Genomic DNA, 24814 nt, shown 5'->3' on the forward strand with positions numbered 1-24814 from the left:
AGCACCGGCAGGAAGTGGTACCAGCGTGAAGCGGGGAGGATGCCGACCCCACCCCCCACGCTGAGGTGTGTGGCACTGGGAGAGTGACGTCCTTAGGACACAGCGAAGGCTTGTTTAAGGGAAGCGCCGGAGGGGTCAGGAAGTAAAGAGGTGCAGGTGAAGAGAGCACAGGAGACAAGTTCAGTGAGGGGAGGAGAAGCAGAAAGAGGTACAGAGTTTGGGAGAGAGGAAAATACTACGAGCCAGATTGATATTTCTGTAGAGTAGTTAAAAGTGGGATTCTGGAGGCAGGCTCTTCGGGCTTCAATTCTTGACGCACCATCTATAGCAAACTTCTCACCTTCTTGTGCCTTAGTCTCCTCATCTGTAAAATAGGCATAATCCTAGTATCTCCCTCGCGGAGTTTTTATGAGGATTAAATAAGATAATCCATATAAGGTATTCAGATGAGTAAATAAATGGGCCTGGCAAATAATAAGTCTCCAAAAAACACTGGCCCCTGGCCCCCTCCAGTTTCATTGTCTTCACTGTCACATGGGTCAGTCGTCTGTGCTGGGCCTGGAACACCAAGGGATGGCTTGGGAACCCAAGGGGTCTCCCTGCTGCCATCCCTGTCTCAGACACGAGGACTCCCAGATTTCTGGTTTCTGTGATTTGTTGGGAGGCAGAGAGGAGAGCCTGCTGAAAGGGGCAGGATGCGACAGCTGCTCCCAGGCACACAGCATGGCTACACAAACTTCCCGGAGGAGGAGGCAGTCAAACAGGGAAGGGATTTCACAAGCTGGGGGTTCAGGAGGCTGGGGTGGTTCTCAGGAGAAGGAGAAGCGAGAACGTGGATGGCGATAGAGCCAGGGGTCGGGTGTCCGGTGGCTACTGGGAAGGAAGCAGGAGAAGTGGGGCACAGGCGAGGCCAGATCTTGGAGCTTCAACTTTCTTCTGTAGTTGTGGGAGTCTGCTCAAGCTTGCAAGGAGTGATGTAATCATAATATTTGGGAAGATAACCCAGAGATCATGTGAGTTCGAAGGAAAGAGTGTGGAGGCTAGATCCAGGTAGGCAGCAGGGACATGGGTCCAGGTGAGGAGCAGTGAGGAACTGATCTAGAACAGAGCAGTCAGGGACAGATCCAGAAGCCATCGTAAAGGATGCTGGACAAGACTTGTCACTGCATATGGGGCCTGCGGGAAAGAGAAAGCAGCTGAGGACGGCTTTGTGGTTTTAAGCCCAGGTGATTGAAATGCTGACTGTACCATTTAGTCCTGAGGAGGAAGATGCTGAGTTCAGCCTTGGACTTGGGTGCAGGAGCCAGCGGGCCCTCTAGGTGGCAGGTGGGAATGCAGGCCTGGCGCTAGGAGAGGTGTCTACACAGAGGGAGGGGGTAGAAGATGGGGCCCTGGGTGTGCCACTCACCGGGGAGAGAGCATGGGGACCCTGGCCTGCAGTCAGCATTGTCTGGGATAAGGCCCTTGCCCTCAGGGAGATGCAGCATTCTAGGAGGTCCAAAGCCAGGGCTCAGGCTGGGCTGAGGCTCCCTCAGTGAGAGGTTGGAGAAGCCTGGAAGAAGTAGCCCTTCAGATGAATCCTGAAGGATGGAAAAGAACGTAACGGGCAAAACACTGACACTCTTTCTTCCAGCTGGCAGGAGTCCCAGGGAATGTATGCAAACATGTGTGTACGAGGGAAAAATTAACAGGAGCACATAGATGAAACGTGTACAAAAATGTATCCAGGGGTGGGTGTGTGCATGTGCACGTGTGCAGGTATGTGCACATGTGTGCATGTGCATGCATTTGTGTGCATGAGCATATGTGCTCACGGGCAAGCATGGGCATATGTGGGCAAGAGGAGGCTGAAGGAGGCCATCCCTGTTCGGCTTCTACTTCTCCTGCTCCCATTTTATTACCCTTCACTCCTCTCAGCCTCTAGGAAAGAAGAGGGCCCTTGGTCTGGTCCTTGAGTCTCTGCGTTCAGGATCAGGAGCCTCCTATCTTCGCTTCCCTCAGCTCCCTTGAGACCATAACCTTCCTCTCAGACCAAATGATGAAATGCTCCAGGTGTCAGTGTAAAAGGGTTGCTTGGCTTTTTGCCATCCCCCGTTCCTTCTGCACATGAGACCTCCTCCAAAGCTGGCCTTCGGGCCACATCCGCCTGCTGAGAGGCCACCTGCCTGCTTGGATGGCCAGGTGGGAAGGAAGGTCCAGGAATGAGGGGGGACAGGCCTGGGATCATGGGGCTGAAACCGTGGTGAGGTGTGTTGCTGGCCAGGGCTTCCTTTTATCTTTGAGAATACTGGGATACGGGAGGGTCCTCTGGCTTTGGAGAGAACAAGGCCTCTAATGCAGGCATGTGCCAACTCCAGCATGTCTGAGTCTGGCTGTCCATGACTTCCCTGCCAGGGCTTGCCACACGCTACCATGGAGTGTGTACCCTGGATTGTGGAATTTAATTATGCATGACTCCAGGGGCAGTGAGGTGCTAGGGAAATAGGGGGCATCCAGCTCAAGGTTTTGGAAGTGTTACTGTTCCTCCATGGACCTTAGTTTTCCCCTTTTACAGATTCACACAACTGTACCTGGTTGCTGATGACCAAGGTGCTTTTAATATTTGAAAGGAGTACTACTTCCCCCACCCAGGAGGCACCTCAGAGGGCTCTGACATCAGGAGGATGGGTCTCCTCAAAACCTCTTCACAAGTCTCTCTTCTGCCTCTTTTTAAAATCTTATTGAGGTTTAGCAGACATGCAATGTTATATTCCTTTCAGGTGTAGAACACAGTGATTCAACAATTCTATACATTATTCAGTGCTCACCACTATAAGTGTAGTCACCATCTGTCACCATATCTCTTCTCCTCTCTCGTCTACAAGAGAGGACCACACCTGCTGTGATAGGCTACCTCCCTAGTGTGATGCAGAAATGCCAGTAAGGCTTGTCTCCCTCCCTGCATCCCATTGAGGTGCCTAAAATCCTAAGCAGTCAGGCTCTCAAGTCCCCCAGACCTCTCTGAATCTCGTTCTTTTCCTCACTAGCTGTGTGGTCTTAGGTAGATATTTCTTTCTGAGCCTCAGTGTCATCATCTGCAAAATACAGATGTTAACAGCCACCTCAGTGCTGGTGTGGATTAAATGAAGTAACGCATGGAAAGCACAAAGCAAGCGCTTGATACATGTAAAATGTTTTGGAGGCTTTATGAATTCGGTCACTAAGGAGCCCCCGTAAAAAAGCCCAGGGACATTAAGGAGTCACTTGAGATGCTTCTAATCACTGGGGTTGGCAAGAAGAAGGGCCCAGGGAGCAGAGGATGCAGTGGGGAGGCTGTTGCAAACTGCCCCTGGCTGGACCAACAGAATGGGGCTCGCTGGCGCTGGGAGCTGTCCGTGGTGCTGAACCATTTCCTCACCCCTCGTCCAGCCCTGCTTTTGGATGTCTGTGGAATCATCTTGCAAGAGTAAGGAGAGGTGGTCTCCAAGGCCAAGGACAGGTTCCAAAGACCAGCTCCTCCAGGAACACTTTCTGGCCTCGCCCTTCTGGGCCACCAGGAGTTCACCTTCTCAGCTGCATGGGCTGCTGCCTGGGATGGTTTCTTACATCATTGCTCAACTTGTCTTCTAACTAAGCCTTGTGCTCTGTCTGACTGGACCACGAGCTCCCTGAGGTCAGGGCATCTGTCTGCCAAGGTAGATTGGTTCTGTTGTCTGACCATTCGCAGAATATTGTGGCCCTTGACTTCCACTCCTGGATTCTCCCAGAATCATTCTAAGCTCCCTTCGACCCCCACCCCCAAGTAGATGCTTTGCTTTGGCTCTTCCTTGGAAGATTTCGTCTTCCTCCCTCACCTCCCTCACCTCTTTCCTGTGAATTTGTTGCCTCACTTAGTGATACAGATAGGCATAGGCCAGAGCATTTTACAAACGTCAATTCATTTCATTCTTACAACAATTCTGCCAGTTTGGTACTGTTATTATCCTCATTGAGCAGACAAGGAAACTGAAGCATGGAGAGATTAAGTGACTTGCTAGTAAATGATGGAACCAGGAATTGAACCCAGGTTGGCTGGCTCTGAAAGCCTTTCTTCCCACTATATTATGCTGCCTTTTGGGTAGTTCTGTGATGCTTCAGGATAGTGGTTTGTGGGGAGGAATGCTCCAGTATTCCGACCCCAGCCCAGATCAGGCACCAGAAATATCCCTTAGCATCTGGAAACTCACGATTGAAATAATTAGTCAGAATGCAAGGAAATGGTTGTTTTTCCCTCATGTAATTTGGTTTTATGAAGACCACTAAATGCAAACATTCTCCTGTTAATTACTGTCTCAAATTTGGTCTGTAATTGAGGGAACTAGAGCTGGGAAAAGTGTAGAAACCCGCTGGAGTGGCAGGCCTGCCCGAGTCAGCACTCCCAGCCGCTTTGCGCCCGCTCTGTTAATTTTAGAAACTCTTCTAGCCTGGGTGTATTATTAGCTTTATGTACAGAGGGCCACAAGGCCCTCAGTAGTCTCTCTATGCCAGTTTTGTTTTGTTTTGTTTCTTCCAAGAGATTAAGTGAAAAGGAATGGTGACCATGTGTATATAGGGGTGTTTCCATACTGTGTGTGTGAATGGGGATACCTGTTTGTGGCTTCTAATGAGCATCTGCAGCTGTCTTTGAATGACATGCATGAGGCTGTGTAGTGAGTATACACAGCTCAGGAACACCCCATAGAAGCTGAAACCATTCTCTTGGGGCCCACGAGTCATTAGCAGGATATGCTGTATTCTGTGTAGTGGGTGTGATGACTGGGGTGGGTTCTTGGGTCATAGATTGGGTTCTCCCAGATGGCATAGGGGTATTGGGGCTGGAGAAAGGGTGGTGGCTTGTAGAGCAAGGAAGGAGCTGAAGTTGACCTCTTGGCACTAGCCTTAGAATGAGAATATTTAGCCTGAGAGGCTCCTGACTTGAAGTCTTTTCTTGAGGCCCTAAATGGCATGGCTTTCAAAGGAGCTCTCCAAAGCTGCCTTTCCAGAAGCTGCGCTTCCCTGACCTGTGTGTTGTGGGACAGCTGTCTTGCCCACCTTTAGTGAAGCAGGCCCTACCCTCTCCTTGACTCATAGCACCATTTTGCATTTGGCAAAGGAAACATTTTGCTGGGAAGTAATATTTTTCCAAACCTGGAACTCTTCTGGCAGGAGCACTTTGGACCCTCTGAAGACTCGAGGAAAGCTTGTCTTTTTGTCTCCCACTCCCTCCTGGCTTTCGTGTAGTTGAGAATTAAAGATGGCTGAAAGGTTATTTCTCTTGGGGGAGAACATGCTTATTTCTTCCTGACTTAATACCTTTATCTATCATCGTGTAACTGTCTAAATTAATAGCAGAGGGAAATAGCTGGGCAGTGCAAGTGTTAGATCTTGGGGCCAGCCCTAGGGTGGCTGGTACTCGGGCAGGGTCCCTGGGATTGATTGATCACACCTTCTGGACATGGGTCTGTGCCTACCTGTGCTGTCTGCACACTCCACAGGGGCTCCTGATGAGCCAGGTGGCTTCACCCTGAGGGGGCCCTCCCCACCTCCCGCAGGAAACACTTGCAGTTGCTTTGACGCATTAGGAGAAATGATACTCTAAAGCCCCCACTGATCTCACTCCATTGCATCGAGTGGCACCTCACTGGTGCCTGAAATCCCCTTATTAACACTTCCTGCCCTTGAAGATTTCACTGTCCTTCCCTAACCCTGTGTTAGGATGCAAACCTCTGAGGAGAGAGATGGTCAGACATTTTCTGGCAATAAGAAATAGCCTAAAGGGGGACCCCAGAAAGTCAGTGTGGGTGAGGGCCAGTTCAGAATTATAGGACAAAGCGTTGAGGCTCCATCCCTGATTGCACAGTGAAGAAACTGAGGCCCAGAGCAGGGAGGCCACCTGCTTGATGTCACACAGCATGTCAATGACAGAGCTGGGACTGGATCCCAAGCATCCTTCCACCCAGACACTTGCTGTGTGTCTGGACCTCCCCTGCTCTCTGGTCACGGTCTGTAGCATGTCTGCCTGCCAGCCTGTCTCAGACCACAGCTGACCCTCAGGGAGAATGGAGCAGCTAAGCCTGAGCCTGGGGTGTTGTGGGGCGAGCTACTCCTACTGCTAAAATAGCTTTGCACTTCTCTCTGGATATCATCGTTGTGGTTTGCTTTTCAGCCTGAATCCCACTGGGGAGTGGGGATGGGGTCAGGGGAGCAGACAGAGGGGCAGGCAGAGGGTATCCTTAGTGAAGGAAGAGCCTTTCTATGCCAATCTCCATATCTTCCCCTGGTACCCATGTGCATTTCTCACCCAGTGACTCAGAACCTCCCGAGACTTCCTTCTTCAATGTTTGCTGTCCCTTGGAGTTTTCTCCCATAGTCTGTAACTCATTCTGTCTGTCCTCCTGGCAACTGACCCCTGTGTCTCTGGGCAGATTTTATTGGGACCTGACCATGCTGCTGCTGATGGTTGGAAACCTAATCATCATTCCCGTGGGCATCACCTTCTTCAAGGATGAGAACACCACACCCTGGATCGTCTTCAATGTGGTGTCGGACACGTTCTTCCTCATCGACTTGGTCCTCAACTTCCGCACAGGGATCGTGGTGGAGGACAACACAGAGATCATCCTGGATCCTCAGCGGATTAAGATGAAGTACCTCAAAAGCTGGTTCGTGGTAGATTTCATCTCGTCCATCCCTGTGGACTACATTTTCCTCATCGTGGAGACACGCATTGACTCAGAGGTCTATAAGACTGCCCGGGCCTTGCGCATTGTCCGCTTCACCAAGATCCTCAGCCTCCTGCGCCTCTTGCGTCTCTCCCGCCTCATTCGATATATTCATCAGTGGGAAGAGGTGAGTGGTCAGACCCAAACATCTTGGGGGAAGGGTATCTTACCCCCAGGGGGAGTAAGGGGCCCCCAGGTAATCTCAGATAGTTGGATTTGGGCTGTCAGATTGTAGCAGGCACATCTGCTCCGAGAGGACAAATATTAGTAATTTCTTGACCTCTTATGTGCTAGATACTGTAAAACTCACTTTACAGGCAGTATCCCATTTAAGTCTCTAACAACTGTAGAGAGTATCATATAGGTACATCGTTTTTTACATAAGGAAACCGAGAGGCAGAAAGTTTAAGGGATTTATATCAAGTCACAGAATCAGTAATTGATGAACCTGGATTCCAAAGCCTGCACTGTTAACCATTGGACTATATTGTAGGAAATGCAAACTCATGAGCTGGCAGGGGCCAGGCAGGGAACGCGAATGGGTGAAAAGGGCCAGCTGAAGGCAGTAGAGAGTGTGGTAAACTGGGGAAAACTGAAGAAAACATTTTCTGTCTGCCTCTACTCTGCTCTGGCCACTTGTTGCCAAGTGAGAAAGGGCCCAGGGTTGCTAGATCTATAGGTTGACCACGGGATGCAGAAATCTGGACTTTTGTGCAAATTTTGTAGGCAACTCTATTAGGTATCCTGGGAGTTCTTCTGGAGCAGACCCTGAGGTGAGGATTTACATGAAAGTGGCTTTTCTCTCAGTGGGGTTGAGGTGGGGAGTGTTTCCAGAAATCATCTGTGGGGGACTAAGGAAGAGGGACACACGAAAGAAGGAAGGAGGCCAAACAAGGGTGACATCAAGCAAAGTCCCATGGGGAGCTCTGGGGACAGCATACCTCACACCTCTTACCGCACACCTCTGAGTTGTCCCAGTCAGGGCAAAGAAGTTGGAGTTTTTATATCCCCTTGCGTGTCTGTCGTTAGTTCAGGGTACTTCCTGCGCTCAGTGCTAGCAGGCGAAGCGGCTTCCAGCAGCCTGGGGCAGGTCTCCGACAAAGAGCCGCAGGTGCTAGCCATAGGGAGTGAAAAGCTCCGAGGAGACTGGAGTTGTGTGTGCACAAACTGTAAAGGGATCCTAGGGGCTGTGGGCAGAGCACTGGCTACAGAAACTAAATAAAAAATTGTAAAAGGACTGGGTGTAAAAAAAACACTGTTCTGAACAAACCTAACTCAGCCATGGGCTGAATGCAGTCGTCTGTGGGAAGGACAAGAGGAGGGCTATGGGCTGGCGTTTGAGAAAAAGCAGGTGACCTTGCAAGCGCTTCTGTCTGTGTCTGCCACCATCCACCTTACACCTTTTGGCGGCGGCGGCAGGCAGGCCAGCCTGGAAGTGTCAGGGCAGAGGTAGGCATACTCTGTGAGGCTGCCCACCTTGGGGTCTGGAGCAGGCTGTAGCCTGGGGAAGCTTCTACAGAGACGTATTTCTTGCCATGGCTCACTGCTGGTCTTCTGGTCTCCAGGACCCCTCTGCTTGGTTGGACAGAAGTTCCTATGCTCAGGACACAAAGCCCCCACCCCACCCCACCCCAGCAACAGCGTGGGCCCTGGACAAATAGCACACATGGCTGATGGTTAGGGCACTGGCAGATTGAGGTCAGAGGTGTCATGAACACCTGTGCTGCAGAAGTGCCTACACTGGCCTGGCAGCATCCCTGCATGGCAGAAATTTTCCTTGCCTAGGAAAATTTGCATTATTCCTGCTGACAGAGGAGGGGCAATGACTTGCCCAAGGTCATGCGGCAGGCCTCTGGAAGAGCTGGAGCAGAACCCAGTTAGCTCTCTTGACTCCCAGCAATGAGAAGTGCCTGTCTGGTGCAGTGAACGGCCACAGGGCTTTACACTTCTCAGACCTGAATGAAGATCCTGGCTCCACACTGCCTGGCTCTGTGACCTTGGTGCCACCTTGCCTCCCTGAGCCTCAATCTCTTATCTGCAAAGTGGGTCTAATCCTCACTGGATTGCCTTGAGAATTAAATGGGATGATATTTACCAAATGCTTAGCACAAAGCCTGGTGAACTATCTGATAAATGCCCCTCCCCAGTCACTTGTCTTAATAATCCTCTATACCTCTATGGGAGGGGTTGCTTTTCTCAAATACTTTCTAACCCTTATCTTATTGGCTCGCCACACCTATCTGGCAAGGCAAGCCAGGCAGGATTTATTATTCCTGATTGTCAGCGAGGACAGGGGTCAGAAAAGTCAGCTGCCCCAGTGTTAGGGTCTTGGACCTGGGCCTCCTGATTCCGGGTTCCATGTACTCCCTGCATTCTTAGGTCACCTGAATGCGGGGTGACTTTGATTCTGTTATCTGTCCCTCTGTTAGGAATGACTCCCAGCCGAGATTGGGAAGGCAGGCAGCGGAGTGGGTCGATGGGTGGCGTGAGGAGTTCTGTGTGACAGGTCGGGTTTGAGGTAACCATGGGACATCCAGCTACGGAGAGATGTTGGCATGTGGGGCTGAGTTCAGGCCTGACAGGGGACAGTGCCGGGCAGGAGGAGGGGACGGTGGCTGGGCCCCTTTGAGTGGCTGCGGAGGAAGAATGGAAGCATATTTCCTAGAATGCCCTAACAGGCTCGTCCAAGTCAAAATACTGGACCACGTTGGTTCCCTCAGTCCCTAAGATACCACCACACCCCAACCTTCTGTTTGTCTTGAACTTACAGCTAGATTGTCATTAAAAGAGAAATAGCCACTCTTTGCCTTCTCTGGCATTGGTTCGTGTCTCCAGGCCCCTGCCCCCTGGGAGCCATCCTTGCTCCTTCCTCATGCCTGGGCCCTGAGGGCCATGATATCTGGGGAGAAGTGGCAGAATGGCCAGTGGTTCAGCAGGATGAGCCTGAGAATAGAAACTAAGTGCTTCTTTACTGTCCCTGTACCATGCGTCCTGGGAGCTCTGTCCAGGGCTTCTGTCCCTGCTGCCTCTCTGGGCTATCCAGAACTGGTCAGGCAGGCTCTTGCCCTGGCCCTTTCCTGGGGCAGACAGAGGCCCCAGGAGGCCTCAGGTCAGGGCTCTGAACTAGAAGTTGGTACTCAATCTTGTGGGCAGAAGGGAGATCCCAGGAGGCCAGATGGATGACTCCCCACCCCCTCCACATACACTGTTATCTTGCCTATCAGCTGGGGAGGAAATTGCTTTGAGCTGGCTTCTGCCGGGCACACCGCCCAACCAAGGGCTCCCATTGGACCCCTGGGATTGAATTGGGTTTTCCCAGCTGGTCCCAGAAACCCTGTCTCCACATCCTCAATAGCCTGCCCCAGTCCTGGGGCTTCTAGCCTCAACTTGGCCTGGAGGCAAGAGCAGGGAGACCCTTGAGGTCCCAGGTCTACATGAAACATGGGAAAGGAGGTATTTGGTAGAGAAAACCCTGCTCTGTCTCCTCCTCTAACTCCATATGTGACTCTCTTTCCTTTTCTAGGCTTCACTTTCCCCAACCGTCAGGTGTGCTCTGATAGTCTAGGAGGTGGGAGCTTGGTCCCCACTCCAGCCTCTGTCGGCAAGGATCGTGTTAGCTGATCCTGAGGACATGGTCCTCAGCCCCGGGTGGCAGGTAGAGTGGTAGCCACCTGTGAAGAGGAAATAACCCCTGGTGAAGCTGTAAGATGCTAGACTCCTGACCCCCAGGCTTCAGCCCCCCATCAGACAGTTCTCTAGTGGTATTAGCAGGTGTTGGGAGTTAGGGGAGGGGGAGGTCTCGGCAGGTGACAGCCACCCTCTCAGAGGATGCCAGCCTCTGCCTCCATCCCAGGCGATCTAGGTCAGCATCCTCCACCCAAGCCTCTCCCAGCCAAGCCTCTTCCCTCCCTCTGAGGTGTGAGCTTGTTACAGGCACAGAGGCTATTGTTAGAAACCTTGGTCGCCCCCCCTCCGGATGTTCCCCTGCAGGCCCTGCACCCCAGCAACCCATCCCAGAATCCTCTTCTTTCCCTCAGGAGCGGGGAAGCCATCCTGGGGAGGAAGGCTGGAGGCAGGAGGCTGGGCCGAGGCCGAACCTCCTGATGAGTCTCCTCTCCCATGGGCCTCAATTTTTCTATCTTTTGGAATCAAGGAGTGGTCCTCGGGGCAGGGGGTTGGCCCTGTCTATGCGTCCCGGGAAGGGGCTCAGCATGACCCTCAGTTTGGGCACCTCCAGGCTCTTCCCAGGATACACATGCAACAGCCATCCTCTCAGGCCTGGGATTGCTGACCTCAGTGTGGCCACTGGTCCCTGAGACACAAGGAGAAGTTATTCTTTTTCCCTGAGGAGAAGACGAGTCCCTGGGAGGGAACTCAACTAGGTCCCAAGAAGAGGCCTTGGCAGAAACTGCAGTTTCTGGTCTCTTCCCAGGACTGAGAAATCAACTCTGTCTTTGAAGGCTGGGGAAGAGAGGGAAGGAAAGGAACCAACATGCATTTAGTACCTACTGTGTACCAGCTGTGGACAACATCTCTCCTTATCCCCAAGACAGCCCTGGGAGCTGGCAGTTATTGACCCATTGCACAGATAAGGAAACTCATCTGTGATGAGAAGGAGTTGGGCCGAGGTAGAGGACATGTCGCTCTGTCTCCACACTGTGGCCAGAAGATACGGAGCCTCCCCTAAGTGCCCTGCAGGGCACAGAGAGCAAGCTGCCCAGGCTGCCCACCCAGCAAGCCTTGCAGGGCCTGGAAATGAAGTACTCAACCCCCACGGTCAGAACCAACATCGTAAACGGGGGTTTTAATGAGGTACAAAGAGCAAAACAAATATTTGTGTAGTGCAGCTGACTTGCGGGTGGCCTGTGGCTCCAGCCCACAGCAGGGACACACAAGTGTTCAGCAGCCTCTCCCAGCAACGTCCAGCCTTACTCTCAGCAACCACACCTGGGTGCCGTAGTGTCGGGGCCAGGGCGAGTGACCTCACCACCTGGGTGCCCTCCTAGCCTGAATGGATGTACCCCCAACCCAACTCTTGGCAGGAAGCTCAGATTTTGCCACGTTGGTGCAGTCAGCCACAATAGCCCTCACCCCCACCGAAAACTCCCACCCTCCCACCGCTTCCCAGCACCCTCCCTGCCTCCCCATGGGCCTTCCCTACATCCACATGCTTCTTCAGCCTGATACTGGCACCACCACCACCACTGTGCTCTGTGCAGGACACATGAGCCTGTGCCCACCTGCAGGAAAAGGCACCATTTTCTTCCCGCAAGGTCAGAGGCAGGCTGCACCTGCCCAGAGTGAGGCCTTTCCCTAACACCACCATATACACGTGTGGCAGCCCTGATCGCAGTCATCCCATCACTGTCGCATCACCTTCACCTTTACCCTTGTCGCTAAGCACTTCTCAGTTCCTGAGATCGTACCATGTGTTCTGCCATATTCGCTGCTGAGGTCGTGATAAAGCCAAAGCTAGACAAGCACCTGATCCTGGAAGAAAATTCGCCACGAAGGAACAAAAAACATAGATGATGCCAAAGGAAAAGAAAGTACTGCATAAAAACGTGCCAACCCTGATACTTCTGTCTCTAAGGCCCAGGGTGATTCATGTAGAGGAAAGTTTTCAGGGGCTGCCCCAGTCTGGGATGCTTTCTTTCTTTTTTTTTCTTTTTCTTTTCTTTTCTTTTCTTTTCTTTTCTTTTCTTTTCTTTTCTTTTCTTTTCTTTTCTTTTCCTTTCTTTTCTTTTCCTTTCTCTTCTTTTTTCTCTTCTCTCCTCTCTTTTCTTTTCTTTTTCTTTCTTTTTTTTTTTTTTGAGCGAGAGAGAGAGAGAGAGGGAGGAGAAGTGGGGGAGGGGCAGAGGGAGAGAGAGGATCATGGAGCCCAATGTGGGACTTGATCCCATGACCACGAGATCATGACCTGAGCCGAAATCAAGAACTGGCAGCCTAACCGACTGAGCCACCCAGGCACCCCTGGGACGCTTTCTAAAAGGGGTCCAAGGCTTCCTTCAGCTCAAGTACTGTTTTATATACCACATACTATATAGTCTATACTCTGCAGCATATACAACATAGTACTCTATGCCCTAGACACCATAGGTACCATCCAGCTCAGGCTGTCATAACAGAATACCGCAGACGTCAGGGCTTAAACAACAAACAGTGATTTCCTGAAGTTCTGGAGGTTGGAGAGCAGACCAGGGTGCCAGTGTGGTTGGGTTCTGCCTAAGGCCCTCGTCCTGGTTTGTGGATGGTCACCTTCTTGCTATGTCCTCACAGGGTGGAGAGAGATCCTCCTTCTCATGTCTCTTCTTCTAAGGGCCCTGACCCCATCCATAAGGGTGCCACTTTAACGACCTAATCACCTTCGAAAGACCCCATCGCAGTGGGGATTCGGGCCTCAACATATGAATTTCACAGGGACACAGACATCTAGTCTGTAGCAGCTGGGAAATGAAGGAGCTTCGTAATAATGACCCCACCTGTGTTGTGTTCAGGGCCCAGAGGACTTTCTTAGCCAGTTTAATTTCTCTAGCAACCTTGAGCAATGGGGGGCAGATGCCTGGCTCGTCTTAGCTGAGGGGAGGCTGAGATGTGGTGGGACGTGAGGGCAGGTGCTGGCCATTTCTGAGACCGGATGGTCCCACGTCACTTGCCAGCCTCTGAGTCTGGAGAGCTGGTGGCATCCTGGTCACCTGAGACTTTGAAAGTTTAGTGACTTGCCCAAGGTCATAGAGCTGTTGTGTTCACCTAAGCACGGAAGGGCCGGGAGGGGCATCTCCCCTCAGAGCCCAGGATGTGGTGCTGGTATTCAGGAGCTGCGGGGAACGGTGGGGAGAGGCTGAGGAGCTTCCTGGGCTCGGGATCCAGGTCCCAGGGCACAGCTGGCAGTGGACCGATGGCCAGAGGCACCGGTGTCGTCCTCAGGCCTGCTCCGCCTCCGAGACCCCAGTCCCAAGCCGCCCTGCCCGGTCGCTAGTGCCTGCCACTCCTTACGCTAATGTATCGGTTTGGCTGGGAGCTGGCACACTGAGGACGGGGGGCCGGTTTGGGGCCCCCGTGGGGCCAGGCTGCAGCACACACAGCTCTGTCTGTGCACTGGGCTGCGGAGGCGAGATGCCGGGGTGTTCCGGCTAGCCCTGGGTCCTGCTTGTGTGAATCCAGCCACATCACTCAGCCACTTGGGGTCTGAGTTGTCTCACCTGCCAAACAGAGCCACCGAAAACAGCCCCTCCCTCACCAGGCCAACCCACTAATCTGCAGGCAGCCCTGGTTTCTTCAGATAATGCCTCTTCCGCTGCCGCCATGACTTTGGCAAATCCCTTTACTTCTCTGAGCCTTGGTGTAAAATGGATTAATGATATTTTCAGCAAAGGGTGAGTTTAAGTGAGGTGGTGGCTATGGGACCACGTGCCCACACTCAGGTGTGGTGTCACTGTCCCTCTGTCACTGGGGCCATAGGGGTGGTGTGGCACCACCCTCCACCAGCCGTTCCAAGGTCCGCTTCCTCCTGAAAAGGCTCCACAGCCTTTCAGCTGGAATATCCAGAGTCATGCGACTAAGGGAGCCACAGGCGGCCACAGCCCTGGAGATGAGGGACAAGTAGGATTCATGTTCGGCTTTTCAGACCTAGACCCAAACTAGGCCCACATTTCAGAAGGGGAAACTAAGGTATCAGAATATCCTGCCGCCAGCTACCAAAGTCTACCCCATGCTGCCCCCAGAGCCTCCCAGGCCAGAGGCAAGGCCAGAACTTCCTGAGACCTCCCTCCAGACTTTCTTCCATCTCTCTGTCCCCTCACTGCCCTGTCAGCATGGTGAGCCCTGTTGAAACCAGACGAAGCAGCAGCTCTGGAAGGAGGGTGGTGGGCGGGGGGTGCTAGGCTGATGTGCCCACCCTGGCCCCGCCCACCCATGCTTCAGCCTCTCACTAGAAGCTACGAGAGTGGGGATGCATGGGTGCCACTGGGCTGGGGTTAAGGGGGCTGTACTTTATTTTATTTTGTTTTTATGTTTTTTAATTTAATCTATTTTTGGGGGGGGGAGAGAGAGAGAGAATGAGTGGGGGAGAGAAAGAGAGAGAGGGGAAGAGAGGAATCCCAAGCAGGCTCCGCATTATTAGCGCAGAGCCTGGTGAGGGGCTCGAACCCACGAACTGTGAGATCCTGACCTGAGCTGAAATCCAGAGTCGGACGCTAAACTGACTGAGCCATCCAGGTGGAGGGTGCTGTGCTTTATTAAACGATACGGGAGAGCATTACTACGACCACATATTAACTAATCATAAAGATTAATTATTAACCACTTATCAATTAATAATGGTTTGCAATTTATAGAACACTTCTATAGCCAGTACCAAGCACTTTATATGTATAATTTAATCCTTTTGACAATCCATCCAGGTAAGAATTTTTATTGCCATTTTCCAGATGAGAAGGCATGTTCAGAGAGGGTCAGGGACTTTCTCAAGGGCACACAGCTAGGAATGGGTTGGAAGTGGGCTTGGGATCAAGGTCTGTGTGAACTTGGAGTGTCTGTGCTGCTTCTCCTTCAGTTCCGTGGCTGTCTTAAGCAGAGCACACTGCCCCTGGTAGGTCCTCAGCGTCTAGTGGCAGATTTAGGGAAGCACCATGCCCCTGGCCAGACTGCAGACTCTGGTCCCCGGAGGAGGCTCACGCTAGCTCTGGCTTTCTCCCTGTTGTTCTCACGGCCTAGGCAAGCAGATGAAGCAGCTTCTCTGCACCCTTTGGGGTCTATGGGGCTCCGGATGCCCTCCCTTCGCATATCGGCCTGGATGGCTGGACTTCCCGTGGGAGGCCCCCACAACCCAGGAGGCATCCCTCTGGGGCCCTACGGCCTGCCATGTGCTTCCGGCTCCCGGCCTGACACCTTCCCACCCTTGCCACAGCCTGCACCTGCACCTGCACCCAGCCCGGTGCTCTGCCAAGTCCACGTGGAGCGGCGCCCACAAGCAGCTGCAGGGGCGAGCTGAGACCCCTCCTGACCGCCCACCTATCCAGGCCAATTTCTTGCCCTCTGCCTGCAGATCTTCCACATGACCTACGACCTGGCCAGCGCCGTGGTGCGCATAGTAAATCTCATCGGCATGATGCTCCTGCTCTGCCACTGGGACGGCTGCCTGCAGTTCCTGGTGCCCATGCTGCAGGACTTCCCCGACGACTGCTGGGTGTCCATCAACAACATGGTGGTGAGCGTGCGGCTCAGCCCTCCCTCTGGGCGTTGGGAAGAGGGGAGCCAGCGAGGCACAGGTGGGCAGAGTAGGTCTAGGGCTTGGGACTCCTGGGCCCCCACACGTAGGATCCTGGGGTGCCAGCCTGGTGCCCAAGGGCGCATGGATGTAGCCAGTATCTGTCTGTCCCAGAGCGCTGGGCTGCATGCGGTTACCTGTGCCTTCTTACAGCATCCAGCACGGCTGGGAGCTTCGTGTTTGTCCCAACTTCACCCAGGGAGACGAAACCTTGGCCTTCCTCAGACTATCTCAAGAGTGGCAAAGCTGGGCTGGGGGCTCCTGTCCTACCTCTGCTCCCCAGAGGCAGACTAGTCCTAAAAGCGGAACCCAAGAAAAGGGAAACCTATGAAGGGCGCTGTTGGCAATGCCCGGACTCCCAGATCACACAGGGCCTCCTTCTGCTCCAGCAGCTGAGCTGGGCTGTCCCCTGCCCCCCATTCCTCCCCCGCCGCCAGATACACACCTGCTGCTCATAGGTGGGGCCCTCAGCTGGGAAGACTTACCACCTCCCTACCACCAACCCCGTGGTGGGTGAGGGAAGATGGAATTGGGGCTGGGAAGCCATAGCGTAGAGTCAGCCCCCCAGCCTCCCATGGACAGATTGGGCACCAGGCGGGGTGGGGACCCCTGGACCTGTGAGCATTTCTGTGGGTCTGGCGAACCCCTGCCTCCCTCCTCCAGTTGGTTTGGTCTGTTGGCAAATCCCCAGGGCCCCAGGGGACAAAAAAACCAGCTTTGAAAGAGGTGAAAGAGACCCTGAGGCATCTTTCAGCATCAAATAGGCCTTTACAAAACAGCCTTTTGATGAGCTAAGTGTAAATGAATCGGCCATATGGATTGAATTTCCCGGTCCCCAGAGGTTCTGCAGTAAGGCCAGAAGCCCTGACTGAGAGGCAGCTGGGGGCCACCCCAGTTCCCCAGGCCCGGACCACAGGCCAGCACCCCTGGATCAGCCCCGCTGACCTCCCAACCTGGTCTGGACTGAGAACCACCAGACCAGCTCGGCTTTGTCTAGGACCATTCTGAGTGACCTTGAACACGGCACGCAGCTCCTGTCCCTTTCTCTGGGTGCTAAGAACAGCCTGGTGACCGTGGAAGGGTTTGGGGCTCTGGGCAGGGGCTCTGTGGGTTCCACACTAGGTCGTGCACACTGTTGCTCACACACTCCCTGTGTGAACAGGGAGGCGCTGGGGAGGTGGCAGGTGCTGGGGTTCATCTGGCAGCTTCCTCTTTTGGGACAGTTTCCTCTGTGTGAGGGTGACAGGCCCACACATGCACTCAATTCAGGAGATGGTCCTTCTGCGCCCAGCGTTCCCACACAGAGACTTCCTTGAGACACTGAGTGGCTTTGGAGACAAAAATAGCCAAGAGCCTCTCTCACTCCCTTTCTCCCTTCTCCTGCCCCCAAGCATTGTGTGTTCCAGACAGTCCACCTCCCGATGGGGGAGGACAACTAGTGGCCTCAGCCCTGGACTGATTCTGGCGGGGCTCACCCAGGAGGCGAGTTAGCTCCACGGCGCCTAAACTTTGCTCACCCAAAACGAGGGCAGTGTTTTTGGCTCAGGCTGCCAGAGCTTGTCCCCCCAGGGGAAGTGTATCTGGTTTTATAATTGAGGTCAGTGGGGAAATGGGCTTCACTTGGCAGTCATTTGGTTGGGGGATAAGGCTATTTCAGCAAGCAGAGGACAGCAGGGTGGCTCGGCCTGGAGCCTTTGGCTGCTGGGTGGGGGAGGGGCTCCAGGCTGCCCCATGGGGGCTGAGAGGCTGGCTCCCCTCCCTTTGCTGGGGCTGCCGGTCTGATCCCTGTCCCTGATAGCAAGGGAAAGGCCCAAGTCGGGGACTCACTGTCACCACAGGTTGCCAGCGTGGACCTCCTGTCCCTCACCCAAGGCTTTCAGCCAACAGCCAGGTTGGAAGCCCAGGGCTCACACACTGGGAAAGAGTTAGGCTGACGAGCAGAAGGTGGCAAGGATCTTTCTAGGTGCTAATGAGAGGACAGGCCATTCACTACCCACCCCACAATCTGTCCACAGAACAACTCCTGGGGAAAGCAGTATTCCTATGCCCTCTTCAAGGCCATGAGCCACATGCTGTGCATCGGGTACGGACGGCAGGCACCTGTAGGCATGTCGGACGTCTGGCTCACCATGCTCAGCATGATTGTGGGCGCCACCTGCTACGCCATGTTCATCGGCCACGCCACCGCCCTCATCCAGTCCCTGGACTCCTCCCGGCGCCAGTACCAGGAAAAGGTAGGTCAGAAAGCTGTGGTCCATCCTGGGCGCTCTCGAGAGAACCTGACCGTTGGTTCCCAGGGAGCACAGGCTGGCAGCCAGTGGGTCCCCACCAGGCCCCCCACGTGTTCTGTCCTCTACCATCATCTGGCTTTGGCTGTTAACTTTTTAGTTTGCCTCCTGTTCGTGGAACAAATTCCTACAATAAACAACCCCCCACATTGTTTCCGGTTGCCGAATCCATATCTCAGCCCATTAAATTGACGTTCACCAGTGCCCTCTGCGTTGCTAAAGCCAATAGCTCCTTTGGGTCCTCATCTCGCCCAGCTTGTCAGTGGCATTAGACAGTTACCTCTCCCTCCCTGGCTTCGCACTTGGTTTCCGTAAGCGTACACCCTCGGTTTTCCTCCTCCCTCTCTGGCCGATTCTGCTGCTCTCCGTGGCTGGCGTGTTTTCCCAGTTGTCACACATTGGGTCCCTGGTGGCTCAGGCCTTGCTCTCTACTCCTCCCTGTCTTCCGTCTTTCTCAGTGCTACCCCCGCCACCATGCTCTACGGCCACCTCTGTGCAGTGGGGCCCAAATGATATAACCAGCTGTCCACGGAGCGCGGGCATGTCCCTTCACGTCTCTGCGCCCCATTTGCTCATCTGTAAGATGGGGACATTAGAAGGGGTCAGTCATATCATGGCATTTACGAAGAGTGAATGGTACCTGCCAACCACTAAGACTGTGTTAGCACAGAGCAAGCCATTCAATATTTATTGGCCAAGTGGACTCCGTCCGCCACCTTCTACTCCATCTTCTACGTGGCAGGTAGAGCAGGCATTTAAAAAAGGTAAAGCTGATCACATCACCCTGCTTAAAACTTGTTAGTCTTCAGGTTACTCCTACATGCAGAGGAACTCTGAGGTGTGTTTCCTCAGCCTGGCAGTTAAGGGGCATAATCTGGCCCCTGCCCTTCCTTTTTTTGTTTTTTTAATGTTTTTATTTTATTTATTTATTTTAAACGTTTATTCATTTATTTTTGAGAGACAATGAGCACAAGCAGGGGAGGGGCAGAGAAAGAGGGAGACACAGAATCTGAAGCAGGCTCCAGGCTCTGGGCTGTCAGCACAGAGCCCGATGCGGGGCTCGAACCCACGAACCATCAAATCATGACCTGAGCCGAAGTCAGATGCTTAACCAACTGAGCCACCCAGGCACCCCTATTTATTTTATTTTTGAGAGAGAGAGAGAGAGAGTGTGTGTGTGTGTGTGTGTGTGTGTGTGTGTGTGTGTGTGTGATTGTGTGGGGGAGGGGCAGAGAGGGAGGGAGAGAGAGAATCCCCCTGAAGCAGGGCTCTATCCCATGACCTGAGCTGAAATCAAGAGCTGGATGCTCAACCAACTAAGCCATCTGGGCACCCCTGGCCCCTGCCCTTCTCATGCCCGGATCAAGCCATGGGCCCACAGCCCTCTATTCCAGCCATGCCAGGGCCTTACACATGTCCTGCCACAGGGCCTTGGCTCAAACACTAGCCTGGAACTCTCCTCTCTCCTTTTCACCTGACCATTTCTCCACCTCTCAGCCTGCACTTGGCCTCCGTGGTGAGCCTTCCGTGACCCCACCCATCATGTGACCCCACCATGCCCTCTAATTCCCTTTCGCCACACTTGGTACACCTGCCATTGCTTAATTAATCTGTGTGATCGGTTGTTTAGCGTCCCCTCTTCCCTATCCAGGCTGTGGCTCTGTGAGGGCAGGACCCAGGTCTGTCCATCCCCATTGAATTCGCAGTGTCAGGCACATGGCAGGGCTCAGTATGTATGGATTAACTGGCTGCCTGCCTGCTCCAGGTGCTGTCCTTTGGTGGGGTGACCGAGAGATGGCGGCCCAGGTCCCATGCTGCCGAAAGGAGAGCTCAGAAGAGCTTGCAGAGCCAGGGCAGGGTGGGAGGGTCAGTTTGGGAAGGCAGAGGAAGGAGAAGGTAGAAGAGTAGAATTCTAGGCCAGTCGTCATGATGAGCAGCAGCAAAGGTATGTAGATGGGTGGGAGAGAAATCAGCCCGAGTAGAACAAAGGGTCTGGATTAGGAATGAGGGGGCTGGAAAGGGGAAGAACAGGAGTTGGATTATAAAGGCCAGGGCTTAGTCTGGGCCGGGTGAGGAATCCATATGGGCCAGCGTCAGGGCCCAGCCTGTGACCAGGGCAGGACTCAGTGTGTGACGAGGATCGGGCTCACTGCAGGATCAGTGCGAGGGCCCAGTGTGTGACCAGGATTAGGGTCGAGTGTGTGACCAGGCTGAAGGCTCAGTGTGTGGCCAGGATTGGGGCTCAGTCCGGGACTACAATCAGGGACAGTTCAGAAAAAGCACCAGGGTTCATTTTAGGGCAGAGTCAAGCCTCTTGTGGCTTTCCATTTGAGAGTTGTCTTTATTTTCTTCTTTAGCTAATGGCTCTCCAATATGATTCACTGAATCTCTCTCTGAAATCTCTCTGAAATGTATTACCTCCCTTTGTCCCCACTACTAGCTCTCACGTGGACCACTTCAGCAACCTTCTAACTCCATCCCTGTCTCCAGACCTTGCCTCTTCACCACTATTGATTCTGTAGGCATGGGGAATTCTCTAAGATACAGCTCTAGCTGTTCTGTCCCCTGGGGCTGGGTACAACTTTGAGCAGACAGAGCCAGCTTGGCTGGAAGAACTTTAGGAAACTTCATCTCCCAGCTCTCAGTTGTCTATTGGCATCTATCTGTAGCCACACTGTGTACCCCCCCACCCCACCTCTTGGAAGTACTAATGTATGAGAACAGGCTCCCCTAATCTGCTTGTTCCTGGGGTAGAGAAACTTCCTTGACATCTCAGTGTGGGAAAAATTTATTAATTGCCTAATCTGTTTCTGTCTACCATGCTCCTGTGGACCCCTACTCTCCACCCACAGTCCTAGGATGGCTGGGGCAGCACCCATCCTTCACCTCTGGGTGGGCAGAAGCATTTCTTATTAGTTTGAGCCCTGGGCACATAGGCTCACAAATCTCTTATCCCCAACCTCTGATTAAGGACCTTGCTCTACTCTGGCCCTCCCGTGGGCTAGAGTCAGTCTTCAACAAAATGACTTGGACCCAGCTGGGGCCACATTTGGATGCACGCCATATGACGGGTCAGGCATCATGACTGCAGCCTCCAGTCCTCCTAACCCATTGCAGCCCAGCCCCGCTGCCTATGCCAGTGTTAACCACTGGTGGGAAAGAGTTCCTTCCAGGGTCAGTGAAGCCTCCTTGGTCCATAGCCTTGGTCCACAGTGTGACACAGAAAAGACCCATGTGCAGAGGAAACTTGACTGATCTCCTGGCCAGTTGGCCTGTAAGTAGGCTTTGGACAGTCCCTATTGACCCCGGCCATCTCCATAGTATTGAACACGCTGATGGAGCCCTCCCCCACCCCAAGCAGCTGGGAGTCAGGGCCATTGTTTGGGGCACACCCACACCAAGGATCTCAATCTCAAGGAGCCAGGGACAGCCAAGAAGGCCCACAGGGTCAGTGCCAGCTCTGGTCACCAGCAGGACCGAGGCTGATCAGGAGGTGACGCCCTCTCCCTCTCTCCCGGGGCTCAGTACAAGCAGGTGGAGCAGTACATGTCCTTCCACAAGCTCCCGCCCGACACCCGACAGCGCATCCATGACTACTATGAGCACCGCTACCAGGGCAAGATGTTCGATGAGGAGAGCATCCTGGGCGAGCTGAGCGAGCCACTGAGGGAGGTGAGCAGGGTGGGGGCGTCTGGGAAGGGAGCTTCCTTCCTGCCGGGTGGCTCCCTCACCTTCTCCCTCTCTCCCCACCCACCCTGTCTGGGGAGCAGGAGATCATCAACTTTAACTGCCGGAAGCTGGTGGCCTCCATGCCGCTGTTTGCCAACGCGGATCCTAACTTTGTGACATCCATGCTGACCAAGCTGCGTTTCGAGGTGTTTCAGCCAGGGGACTACATCATCCGAGAAGGCACCATTGGCAAGAAGATGTACTTCATCCAGCACGGTGTGGTCAGTGTGCTCACCAAGGGCAACAAGGAGACCAAGCTGGCAGATGGCTCCTACTTTGGAGGTGAGGCGGCCGGGGAGCCCTGGGGGGGACAGGGGAATGGACAGGAGAGACACAAAGGATGATGTTTGGAGCCCCTCGTGGCCACTGCTTGGAAGTGGGTGTCTGTGGCCCAGTATAGGGGTCCCAGAACTGGAAGAGCCTGGCACCCACTGGGGGACATCTAGTGTGGTCACAGCCGGGGATGGAGTCTTGTGACTGTCAAGCTTCTGTACCAGACAGTGGGGACCCAGGTCGGGGTCTAGCAGGAGGCCCCTTCCAGCTCCCTCCCCACTCCTGCTGTCCTGGCAGAGATCTGCCTGCTGACCCGGGGCCGGCGCACGGCCAGCGTGAGGGCTGACACCTACTGTCGCCTCTACTCACTGAGCGTGGACAACTTCAACGAGGTGCTGGAGGAGTACCCCATGATGCGGCGGGCCTTCGAGACGGTGGCCCTGGACCGCCTGGACCGCATTGGTGAGGGGCCGGGCAAGAGGGCGGCTGGGCTGGGGCCTCCCCCCCCCCCCAACCCCGCCTCCTGCTCTGGCCTGAGCCCCTGCTCTCGTTCTGCGGCCCAGGCAAGAAGAACTCCATCCTCCTCCACAAAGTCCAGCACGACCTCAACTCGGGCGTCTTCAACTACCAGGAGAACGAGATCATCCAGCAGATCGTGCAGCATGACCGCGAGATGGCCCACTGTGCCCACCGCGTCCAGGCCGCCGCCTCCGCCACCCCGACCCCCACGCCGGTCATCTGGACCCCGCTGATCCAGGCGCCGCTGCAGGCCGCCGCGGCCACCACCTCGGTGGCCATCGCGCTCACCCACCACCCCCGCCTGCCCGCTGCCATCTTCCGCCCTCCTCCCGGCCCCGGGCTAGGCAGCCTCGGGGCGGGGCAGACGCCCAGGCACCTGAAGCGGCTGCAGTCCCTGATCCCGTCGGCGCTGGGCTCCGCCTCGCCCGCCAGCAGCCCGTCGCAGGTGGACACGCCGTCCTCCTCCTCCTTCCACATCCAGCAGCTGGCCGGATTCTCCGCGCCCGCGGGCCTGAGCCCCCTGCTGCCCTCGTCCAGCTCTTCCCCGCCCCCCGGGCTCGGCGGCTCCTCCCCGGCTCCCACGCCGTCCGCCACCGCCGCCGCCGCCGCCGCCACCGCCGCCGGCTTCAGCCACTTCCATAAGGCGCTGGGCGGCTCCCTGTCCTCGTCCGACTCTCCGCTGCTCACCCCGCTGCAGCCCGGCGCCCGCTCGCCGCAGGCCAACCAGCCGCCGCCGCCGCTGCCGGGGGCCCGGGGGGGCCTGGGACTCCTGGAGCATTTCCTGCCGCCCCCGCCCTCATCCCGGTCCCCGTCGTCCAGCCCCGGGCAGCTGGGCCAGCCTCCCGGGGAGCTGTCCCCAGGTCTGGCCGCCGGCCCACCAAGTACGCCAGAGACGCCCCCGCGGCAACCGGAGCGCCTGTCCTTCGTGGCCGGGGCCTCTGGGGGGGCTTCTCCCGTAGCCTTTACACCCCGCGGAGGTCTCAGCCCCCCTGGCCACAGCCCAGGCCCCCCGAGAACTTTCCCAAGTGCCCCCCCTCGGGCCTCTGGCTCCCACGGTTCCTTGCTCCTGCCGCCCGCATCCAGCCCCCCGGCCCCCCAGGTCCCCCAGCGCCGGGGCACGCCACCCCTCACCCCAGGCCGCCTCACCCAGGACCTCAAGCTCATCTCAGCCTCTCAGCCGGCCCTGCCCCAGGACGGGGCGCAGACTCTCCGCAGAGCCTCTCCGCACTCCTCGGGGGAGTCCGTGGCTGCCTTCCCGCTGGTCCCCAGAGCTGGGGGCGCCAGCGGGGGCAGCGGGGGCCTCGGTCCCCCGGGGAGGCCCTATGGTGCCGTCCCCGGCCAGCATGTCACTCTGCCTCGGAAGACATCCTCAGGTTCTTTGCCACCCCCTCTTTCTTTGTTTGGGGCAAGAGCCGCCTCTTCTGGGGGCCCCCCTCTGACTGCTGCCCCCCAGAGGGAACCTGGGGCCAGGTCTGAGCCGGTGCGCTCCAAACTGCCGTCCAATCTATGAGCTGGGGCCCCTCCCTCCCTCTTCTCTCCCTTTTTCTCCCTTCTTTCTTCCTTCAGGTTTAACTGTGATTAGGAGATATACCAATAACAATAATAATTATCATTAAAAAAAAAAAAAACCACACCAGAAAAAAGACAGCAGAAAATAACCAGGTATTCTTAGAGCTATAGATTTTTGGTCACTTGCTTTTATAGACTATTTTAATACACAGCACTAGAGGGAGGGAGGGGGGAGGGAAGCAGGCAGGGCCCAAAAGGCAAAAGCCAGAAGAAGGCAGGTGGGGTCTCTGGGGCTTGGCGGGGTGGGGGTGACCCATGTTTGGGGTTCTTAGAGCAGATCTGTTTATTGTATTTGTTTTAGGGCAACAGGCACCACTAGCCCCCTAGCTGTGAACTTGGAGCCCCATTCTATGGGGGTAGGAAAGTGTTGCCCTTGGATGTGTTTCTGGGGAGCCTCAGTCGCCTGAGTCCTTGAGACAAAAATGGGGCCAGGGCCCTGAGAGTCTTGC

General features: G+C 54.8%; 1 protein-coding gene across 1 annotated transcript in view; it reads left to right on the plus strand.

Annotated features, from left to right (window-relative positions):
* HCN4 (hyperpolarization activated cyclic nucleotide gated potassium channel 4) overlaps positions 1–24306 on the plus strand; it is a 42137-nt gene extending 17831 nt beyond the window's left edge. The window contains exons 2-8 of the mRNA XM_047074417.1: positions 6423–6846; positions 15766–15927; positions 18003–18221; positions 21801–21947; positions 22046–22286; positions 22575–22739; positions 22841–24306. Of these exons, the coding sequence (XP_046930373.1) occupies positions 6423–6846; positions 15766–15927; positions 18003–18221; positions 21801–21947; positions 22046–22286; positions 22575–22739; positions 22841–24306 (2824 nt within the window). The remainder of the gene's footprint in view (positions 1–6422; positions 6847–15765; positions 15928–18002; positions 18222–21800; positions 21948–22045; positions 22287–22574; positions 22740–22840) is intronic.
* The last annotated feature ends 508 nt before the right edge of the window (positions 24307–24814 follow it).

This window comes from Lynx rufus, unplaced genomic scaffold (assembly GCF_022079265.1).
Source record: "Lynx rufus isolate CCGP_SWC_20201006 ecotype Redwood Valley unplaced genomic scaffold, mLynRuf1.p SCAF_13, whole genome shotgun sequence".
NCBI lineage: Eukaryota > Metazoa > Chordata > Mammalia > Carnivora > Felidae > Lynx > Lynx rufus.